The sequence below is a fragment of the Arachis duranensis genome, chromosome 5 (assembly GCF_000817695.3).
Source record: "Arachis duranensis cultivar V14167 chromosome 5, aradu.V14167.gnm2.J7QH, whole genome shotgun sequence".
Taxonomy (NCBI): Eukaryota; Viridiplantae; Streptophyta; class Magnoliopsida; order Fabales; family Fabaceae; genus Arachis; species Arachis duranensis.
The window spans coordinates 937,421-947,460 of NC_029776.3; the positions used below are offsets into that span (position 1 = coordinate 937,421).

The window sequence follows — 10,040 nt, forward strand, 5'->3', positions numbered from 1 at the left end:
CACCAAAAAAAAAAATCATATATATTGTTGTTAAGCCGTCTTTCGTCATCAGCAACTGACTATATATTTTAAGTTTAGTTTGATTCATGTGCACAAAATCAATTCTGTTTATTTGTAAGTAAACTTTTGAGCTTGCTAAGTATTTATGATTATGAGTAAAAATGATAATTTACTCATACATCATGTTAAAATCACTTTTCGGCTAATATTTCAAACATAAATTGATTTTCACATAATTGATTATTTTAAAAAACGATTATTCAAAAAAAAAATGATCAAAATAACTTCAATTTTTAAGCATTCCAATATATCTTAAAAAATGTTATTTGTATTTTTTTTCTCGCCACCTTAAGGTCATATAGATTGAGTGCATTTTTTCTTTTGATTTCTGAATGTACACTTGCATCGTGTGTATATATTTATATATTAAACAACAATTATTAAAGTTCAATTTTGAGACATTACAAGAACCTTCCTTTGGTCAGACAGGCATCATTATCATTACAACATGAATCAAAGGAATCCTTCTGGGACACAATTTAGAGGATTTGGGTCAAAGACTCCTCAGTAAATATATAAAACAAATCACAAGTATCTTGTGAAAGTGCAGACAACTTATTATCTTCACACATGCAACCACCAATTTATGTAAAGAAAAAATGTAACTCAGCAATATCAGAATTGTGTCTTTCTCCATGCTAGAAATCAAAAATGGAGAAAATACAGGCAAAGACCAGTGATGCAATCAAATCGGTTTAAACTTTTTCAGACCATACCAAAAATGATCACCGGATGATTGATAAGGGTCAAAGGGATGGCAAAATCGTACCATCTGTTCGCAAAAGAAATAACTACAAAAATCAACATAACCTAATCAACTGAAAGGACTGTGCTAGTTGCAGCAATAAGATATTAGAAATAAACACAGCCCAAACAAAAAATCCGAACCTTTTACGGCTATATCCAGCAGAACAGGCACCTGAGGAAATCTTTGAAAATAGCCACTAAATAAAGATTTTCTGGAAAAAAAGCCAGTGAATAAAGATAGGGAACCAGTTCTGATAAGAAATATAGAAAAATGCCAAAGCAATTATCATTTATATGATAATACACTAAGACAAGTATTTAAAACAACTTCTATATAAACTTAACATGAAATTCACTATGCACTTCAAGGTGTAATCCATTATATTACAAAAGAACATGACCTAATCTACATAATAGATATTTACTGTAATCCTATTCCCTTCATGTTACAGATTAGTCTTCCATCTTACAGCTCCCATCCAACTGTCCCATTGAGTTGTCTGATGTTCAATATTTTACCTAATGTAACGCTTGTCAAAGTAAAAGGATTGCAGCCATTGGTTATGAACAAAGGAATGTGAAATTAACACTACAAAAAGCCAAAAAGTGCTCTTACAACTTGATTGTACATTGCGTGGCAATGAACAAGACTAAGTTCAGTCCAGTTAGAAGGACGCATCCCAATAAAACATTTAAACACAAAATGAGAAGCTAGTAATCTCTCCACCTAGGACTTGCAATGGGGAAAAATCCTGAAGGAGATAACGGATACATAAAACCTGGAGAAGGTGGAGGTTGAGGACCAGGACCTAAAATCCCAGATTGTGCCATTGGTGAGAAAGGAAAATTGGGTGTAAGAGGAGATGGAAACTGAATTCCTGGAGACAGAGGTAGATAAGGAGACCGAGGGGGAGGTGATAGCAAATTTAGGAAACCGGTTGGAGAAGGCAGGAGGAATTGTGAGGTTGGAGAAGGTAGAAGCGGAGGTCCATTTGCTTGTGGATGTGGAGAAGGAAAGCTAGGCACTGGAGGGTTAGTGGCATTTGTTGGTGGAACAGGACCATTTAATCTTGGAGAAGGAACCACTGGCATGGGAGGATTAGGAAGCAAACCGGATGAAGGTGGTGGAGGCCGACCATTTCCCGATACTTGTGGTTGAGGGAGTGGAGGCAGTTGTGGGTGTCGATACGGTTGAGGGTGAACTTGATTACCCCTTGGACCTGGATCCATTATTGAAGTTTGAAGGTAACGCATGTAAGCCGAGATAGGAGACTCAGCTGTGTTAGTCCATATATCAACTGGTGTAAATGGTTGCAAAGGGGAGCGTGACGGCTGTCCAAACTGAGGTGGTCTAGGCATGGCACTACTATAAGGAATTGGAGGAGGGGCTGTGGGAACTGGCATTGGTGGAGGGTGGCGAGGCCGAGCAATTGGTCCTAATGGGGGAGGCCTAATTTTCTGCAGTCGCATACTCTGCGGTTTTGGTGGATTATTTGGTGGAGGTCTAAGTGGAGGTTCTTGTGATGGCGATCCAGTAAGCTGCTGAACAATGTCGCGAAAATCATTCTTGCTTATGTTGTAAACCTGAGGCTGTGGCTGTTGTCTAGCAGCATTATTTCCAAAATTGGGCTGGTGTAAAGGGCTCTTTCTTATATTTTTCCCAATCTTATTCACACCCAAACTATCATTAATCCTGTTTTTGGAGTTATCCATTTGTAGATACAAACCCCAAAACACACTCCAATAGAAAAATTTATCACTTGTTTTTCCCTTTCAGAAACACAACACAATTCTTAAACTTCCAAAGTACACCCAACAATTCAAAATTCGAACAAAAACACAAACTATGTCACAAACCAACCTAAGGAACCTCCTAAAACTTAAACAATTCCAATACACTACCTCAACAAACCAAGCTTGAGCTGAAATATAAGCATCCTTGAAGATTGAAATCGAAAGCAAATCCTAACTCAAAAAACCAAACATGCATAATTTTCTGATTTGAATCTTAATTTAACTACGACTCCTTTTCACAGAGGCAACATAAAGGTCAATCCCAGCAACACCACCGAAATTAACCCTAGAGCCGAGATAAGAAGCAGAAAACATACCCTTTTTATCCCAGCTCCACCAGAATTCGCTAATCGAACAATCCGAAAGAATTCTCCTCAACACGAATGCAAGCCGATCAGATCAACAATCCAAGATATCCAACACGAAATAAATCAATAATGGGAACTTAGGGTTTCTGAAAAGGAGAAGACCCGGAAAGGGGATTGAGAAAAATTGAAACTTTGAGCTGCAGGGACTACGACTTCTGAGGGAATCGAAAAGGGTATTGAGGAACTGCGACGAAGTCGTTGAGTGTGGAAAGAAGGTGGGAAGGGGGTGGCGGGGGCGAATACCCAAACCCTAAATTAAGTTTGGGGGAAGAGAAGAGAAACAAGTTGGGTAAAGTGGTGAATTGGGGAAATGAATAAATCAAATGAATTAATGAGAAGAAAAGAACAGGTTTTTAGTCAGCAGCTGCCATTGGATTAGGGTCCATGCTGATGGCGGTGGTGGGACTTGAATTGACAAGTTTTTGGGGGCGGATTCCCATTTTCCAATAAACTACTCCTTCCTGGGTCACCACTGTTAAGCGCCACGATTAGGACTTAACAACGCTTTTTTTTTAGAGAAACCAATTCTCATGCCTCTGTGATAAGAAATTATAATAATTTTATGTTAGTCTATTTTTATTTGGATGTCCACTCCATCAACATATGTTGACCTATTTCCCGTGGGCTAATGCCCTAGTTTATTTTATCATTTTTAGAGTGGGTAAGGATATAGAATAAGGTTTCAATTCGTTTTTTTTTTTTAATCAAAGGTGTTAACTTTTATTGCATGAAAGGCTAAGTATTTAAAAACAAGTTGAATTTGTTTGGTAGTTAACTCGTTAGTTTGTTTAAGTAAATTGTATATATACAATAATTTATTGATCAATAATAAATTTTTAAATAAAATTCTGATCCGCAACAAATTAATTATTTATACATATAAATAAGTATTTTGAGAGATACAACAAAAACAAAAAAATTAGGGCAATTTACATAAATAAAATGAATGAAAATTTTTTTTACTCAAATGCAACAATTGAGATTCATTTACTTTTTTATGTAATCCGTGATAACATACAACGTTTAGAGGATTACACATAAATCGTGGTAACTACCACGGTTTATGAAGAGAGTTGTTTGATCATAAATCATTGGAAGTTACAACAGTTTATAAAAAAAGGTTTTTGAACATAAATTACTAGAACTAGGCACGATTTATGCAGAAGAAAACTCTATATACACACGGTGAAAATTTATGTAATATTTGTACAATATTTTTTTAAGTTTCAATCAATAAGCATTTAAAGAACCATCTTTAAATCATAAGCCATGTAATTCAAATATCATTGCATTCATATTTTCTAAAATTTCAAAAAAAATAATTTTTTTGTATTATTATAATTAATTGAACAGAGAAATAATAACAATGACATCGTAATTTTAATTAATATAATAAAATAATTTATTAATTTATATTAAATTATTAATTTTAGTTAAACTTAAAAGTGAAAAAATAACTAAAAAAATTTAAAAATCTTATGTTAATCAACATGTACATAAAATATTATGTGAAGATAAGTATAAACATCAGGATAGTCAATAAATAATTACCGAAAAATAAAAAAGAGCAAAAAATGATATTATAAAATAATAAATTAAAATTTTAATTTATAATATTATTTAATTGATATATATCTAACTTTTTCTTCCTCGTTCTTTTTACTATTTTAACTCTTAGAATTTACAATTATTTTTTTCTTTTTTTTGGTAACTTGAAACAGCCAAATTCTTAAAGTTTGGACGAAATCATAATTTTATTTTTAAGGTTTTAAATCTCTTATTTTTATTTGAAATTTTTTTATTTTTGTGATTTTAATTTTGTAGTCAAAATTATTTATTTCTTAAAAATATTATGTTTTATTATGATTTTATTCTAAATATCAATAAAAGTCATAATTGTAGTAGCCATAATACTAGTTGTAGTAATTTAAAAATAAAAATAACAAAAAATATAAAAAAATGTTAAAAAAATATTATTTTCTTATTCTATTTCGTCGGAATATATATATATATGTGCGCGATTTATATCTTGACATATAGAAGGTAATTTTACTATTAGATTAAATAATAAAAGGAATACATCAAAATGATTTATTGATTTTGACCTTAATGAGAATAAAATCAATAATATTCTATTTTATTTAGTATTTAGAATTTAATAAGAACTAATAACCAAAATTATCTTATAATATTTATCCAAAAAAATTACACTTCAGGTTCAATAAAGATTCAAGTGATTTTGTTTGAGGAATATATAAAAAAAAAAGAAAAACACATATTAGAATTGGAATAAACAGAAAATCAAAATGGTATAAAAAATTAAGATCAAATTCGTTCAATCATATTCATGAGTAGAGATATGTTTCTTTTTTTAAATATATTTTTCAATCATTTAATGGATTGTCCTGGGATTAATAAATTTAAAAAATTTTTAAGAAGATAATAATAGAAAAAATTTAATATTTTACAAAAAAAATATAGTTTTGATTAGAGAATAAAAATAGAATCAAATATTTATTTGAGACAAAAATAAATATAATATTTTAAAATTAAAAATGAAATTAAGAATTTACCAAAATATTAAAAACTAAATAATACTTTTAACTTTTTAGAATATTTTATGAGATTATGAATTTTGATCATGGTAGTTTTATTGTAACATAATAATTTTAAATGGTCGAATAAATATGTTAAGAATTCATTTTTACAAAAAAAAAATTAAAAACTAATGATGATGATGATATACGATAAAAAGAAGTGGTTATTAAACATCATATAAAAGGACTAAAGTTTATACAATCATATATTGCCAAAACGTAGTATTATAATATTATTAGGGATCGATAGATAGATACAAACATAATAAAAAAATAATTGGGGTGAGAGAGGCTCGAACTCTCGACCTCAGGATCACTCAGATAGCTATGAGACCTACGCGCTAGCCAACTGCGCCACCACCCCATTTGGTCATTAATTACACAAGAATTTTAAATATAATATAAATCATATGTTAAACTTTGCATTTTTATACTGTTTCTGTTGTAGGAACAAACCTTGTTGTCGTCGACATCAAGAGTAAACCGCACATCGTTTCTCTCTCTCTCTGTGACAATCTGAGGGACAACGCTACAAGTTCGGATCTGCTGCCACCAAGGTATACCCAACTGAAATTCCCTTTCTGTTCTGTCATTTTCTCAAACACTTAAAATTCAAACCTTTCAGTTAAAAAAAAATTATCAACACTATTCCCCACTCTATTCTCCCCCCCAAACACTGATTTCAGGATATGACAGGAACCCTTTCATGTTACACCCTATTGTGTTCAAATTTTTCTGTGGTTTGATTGCTATATTGTTCTAACTCATTATTAACCCCTTATTTCATTGAAGTTCCGAACTTTAGCTTGATTTCTTAGTCTATCTTTCTAAAGTCAATTCCTTGTTAAAGGAGATGCTAATTATTTTCCTATGCAAAAATATTGCTGATTTGTTCCTTCAGCGTGCCACATTATAGATGTCTGTAGTTCACACTTCACACCCTCCTTTCTGTTGTTTATGATCCGGGCTTTGCAGTAATTATAATTAACCTGCTGATCATTGAAATGGGTGCTAATTACATTTTACTAAAGATATCTAAAAGCTGTCCAAACGAGTGTTTTCACAACTCAATAGGAAGTGACACCTGAAATTCAACCACCCAGCAGGCTTTGCCTTTAGTTTAGCTAATTTACCCCAAAAGCAAATTCATAGACAGACTTTATCAACCAAAAATCGAAAATTTCATAGAGTTTATCAAGGTTTTGGGGGCTTAGGGAAATTAGCAGTTATGTAGCTTGCATTTGTTTACTTGTTTTGTTGGCACATGGGATATACATTTTAATTGTATTGAATCCTCTGAGGATAAGATTGGTTGAGTGGAATATTTCAACTTTCCATAATTGGCTAATTGCATCCAAAGTTCTTGATTAACGATCCAAATTAATGAGTGGGATCAATGGTGCATTCCAAAGATTTACCAAATTTTTGAAGTAATAAACAAAAATGGAAATGAGAGAGTACATTATCCGGACACATTTAGCCCATCATTGTTTGTGAGACAACTTAAGAGGGATTTGCATTTTCCAGAACATGTATTCTATATGATATCTTTGTTTTGATACTCTTCACTTTTCACTTTGTTCATGCCATGCTAGAGCCGTTGTAGTTTTCAATCTCTCTTCTGCTGGTCCATGTTTTCTAGTTGTTGTAAATTTGAGATACTCTTCTAACTCAGACATTCACCCAACTGCACTTGCACTGCTTTATTTTTTCTTATTCCTCTGCTATGCTTCCATGAGCTCATAAAATTCTCTTAGTTAAAATTTCAGATCATTCAGAAGTGTAAGTACAAATTGCATGATTCTTTTTCTCTGTTATTAATAAGACATGAAGTGTGTTTGGGAGTTATGAGGAAAGGAGAGGTAAGGTTAAGGGTAAGATGAATTATATTAGGGATTAACATGGCACTTGTTTGGGAGTTTAAAATAGACTGATGTGGGGTTATGAAATCTCCACTTTGAGTGAACTCTAGAAGTAATTAGATGGAAATTGTTGGGGGAAGTATAAGCCTTCTTCCCTCTCTTCTCTTAAATCTTACTTACAAGCATACACACCCTAAGGAATGTCTTGTCTGGAGCAGAAAGGCCACTGATTGAATTTTTATAAAGAGGACTGAAAGATAAGCGAAAGATATGAGAATAGCCTCCCTCTTCTTTTTTTTTTTCCCATCATGGACTTCATAATTTTGCATTTTGAACACTGGAGGTTTTTTTGGTTAATTTTGTATTCATGATTGTTTTTGTTTGTGCTTATTCTATGTTTATATGGCCAATGTATATAATAAAACCAAGTGGCAATTTTTTGAAGTAATTATTTTCGATTCACTCTATTAAAATGTTGTTTCATTGGTTAAATAATAACGTGATCAATGGTGATATTGGAGAAGTTACTGATCCTATCATTTTTTATCTTGATTACAGCAGATGCTATCTCTACACTGAAAATGGAAAACATGCAAAGTGCCTCTGGAAAACAAGATAATTCCATAATGAAGTCCATTGAGCAAAGAGCACGCTCTAGAGGGCGTAGCGACTTAATGACTCAACGTCTGAAAAATCGAGAGAGGCAACGAAGATACAGGGCTCGCAAGCGTCTAGAAGCCGAAACCAAGAAGCCTTTTGTTGTACAAGAGACTCCAGCAGTGCAAGTAGAGCTACAACCAAATGGGAATCACAACAGCTTTGTGACTCAACCAAATGAGAACCACAACAACTTCATGACCCGCATATATTGCAAACGGGATTGGAAAAAGGATGCACGGCGGGTTCATCTTCTGAAGCACCAAGATACAAATGGATCAATTGATCATTCTTCAACATTAACTAGTGTTCCTGAGGTTGCATGTTTAGCTGTTGGGAATAAGACAGAATCCATGCTAGAGAGGGAAGTTCAGTTTGGATCTTCTGTTGTTGTCAATAATGAAACTCCTAATAGAGGCTTGCTGGGTAGAAGAGATTGGAAAGCAGAAGCTAGAAGAAAGAAAAGTTAGTGTATTTTTAATTCTTCTTTACCTGAAAAGAATTTATCAGTTTTCCCTGTTGAATTTTTCTGTTGTATAATACAATATTGTATAATGTAAAGATTGCTGGATGGCCTGTTACATTTTGGCAGGTTATGATGTTATAAGCAACTAGCCATCATGGATGGAAATCTGTTCTTATATTCAATCAATATGGAGGTTCTTGTGCTGTAATTTCAATGGCAAACTAGATTGACTTTCTTTGAGATTTGTGATTTGGAAAAAAAAAAAATTATGACTCCCTTTTATTATTCTAAATTACATGGACCTCTGTTACCTAATTTCTTTTTGGAAGAAATTAGTGTAATCACGGAAGGACTAGAGGGGGAGTGTATAGGATTCGTCTTTTCAACAATTATGAAAGCATCTTGATAATAGATATGTATGTTGTGAAATATATAGATCAATGGATGTCATGAACTTGGTATAACATATGCACCAAACTACCAAAGGTGAAGCAATTGAAAGCATCAATTTATGTTACTTTTGAGTGATGTTACAAATGTTATATGATGAGTATATTATTAACGAGAGTGTATTATAAAATATTAATCATAGAGATTCATATAATAGAGAGTACAAATAAAATCATTTTATTCTCTTTATTTTATTTCTATATTTACTTCTCTTTTTTATTTATTATTTTATAATACGTTATCAGTACGAAATTTTAATAAAATTTAAGAAAAAGAAGATATAAGGTAATGAGTTTTAATTATGTCAAAATTTTTCTTACATTCAATTTGAATTCTCAATATTTTAATAAAATAATTAGTTATTATCAATATTAAAATTTAAAATTCATATTTGATTAGATACGTCCTAAAGACACCATTAAGGCAAGAGTATGAGGCTTGAATTATTATATTAATAAAAATGTCCTGAAGACACTATTATAATATTGATCTTCGAAGAATCGCATATAATCCATTTAGATGCATAAAATTTTTAACTATGACTATACTCTGTAATTGCAGTATTATCTGATTTGTCACATCAAAAATGAATTTTTCTTTGGTAAAGGATTTTTTTGGAGAAGTGTGGTACAATAAAAGTGAGTATGTTATTCTAAAGGAATATGTTACGTATATATTAAAATTAATTATTAAAATTAGTCATTAACATAAAATATATATTAAATATAAATATAAATTAAAAATAAATTAAATTATATATGTATATACAAATATATTAATAATAAATTTTAATAATTGATTTTAGTATACGAATAATATTTTTAATATTCTAAAAGATTATACATATTTTGTAAAGATTCTAAAAAAAAGACATAATCATTCAAAAGAGATTATTTTTCTAAATATCTAAAGTGTTAAGTAATATTGCGAATTATTGGATCTTAAAAATACTACTTAATAATAAAAACAAAAAAGCTAAACAACTAAGCAATTTTTTAACCAAGTCACAGCATGAGCTTTTTTTTCTTTTTCGTACACG

The 10,040-nt window shown here is 31.3% G+C and overlaps 2 protein-coding genes and 1 long non-coding RNA gene across 4 annotated transcripts; 1 reads left to right on the forward strand and 2 right to left on the reverse strand.

Moving 5' to 3' along the window:
* Window positions 1-461: 461 nt before the first annotated feature.
* LOC107487207 (uncharacterized) lies at window positions 462-3,486 on the reverse strand. The gene is made up of 3 exons (XR_001591751.3): window positions 2,919-3,486; window positions 949-1,019; window positions 462-832 (listed from the first exon to the last, which is right to left on the reverse strand). It is a non-coding gene; the product is annotated as an uncharacterized LOC107487207 (long non-coding RNA).
* On the reverse strand, window positions 1,065-2,922 carry LOC107487205 (protein HAIKU1). The gene has a single exon (XM_016107815.3). The coding sequence runs from the start codon at window positions 2,518-2,520 to the stop codon at window positions 1,519-1,521; it is 1,002 nt and encodes a 333-aa protein (XP_015963301.1). The 5' UTR covers window positions 2,521-2,922; the 3' UTR covers window positions 1,065-1,518.
* Window positions 3,487-6,014: 2,528 nt separating the features above from the next.
* Window positions 6,015-8,793, forward strand: LOC107487206 (uncharacterized). 2 transcript variants are annotated; one of them, XM_016107816.3, is made up of 2 exons: window positions 6,015-6,123; window positions 7,990-8,793. In XM_016107816.3, exon 2 carries the CDS (start codon window positions 8,010-8,012, stop codon window positions 8,553-8,555), a length of 546 nt encoding a protein of 181 aa, XP_015963302.1. In that variant the 5' UTR covers window positions 6,015-6,123; window positions 7,990-8,009; the 3' UTR covers window positions 8,556-8,793. The 2 variants fall into 2 exon arrangements, with proteins under 2 accessions (XP_015963302.1, XP_015963303.1); XM_016107817.3 differs by having other exon boundaries at window positions 6,029-6,123; window positions 7,987-8,793.
* Window positions 8,794-10,040: the final 1,247 nt, after the last annotated feature.

Excerpts from the sequence above, each read along its gene's own strand:
- LOC107487205 (XM_016107815.3), bottom strand. The coding sequence starts at position 2,520 with ATGGATAACTCCAAAAACAGGATTAATGATAGTTTGGGTGTGAATAAG.
- LOC107487206 (XM_016107816.3), top strand. The coding sequence starts at position 8,010 with ATGGAAAACATGCAAAGTGCCTCTGGAAAACAAGATAATTCCATAATG.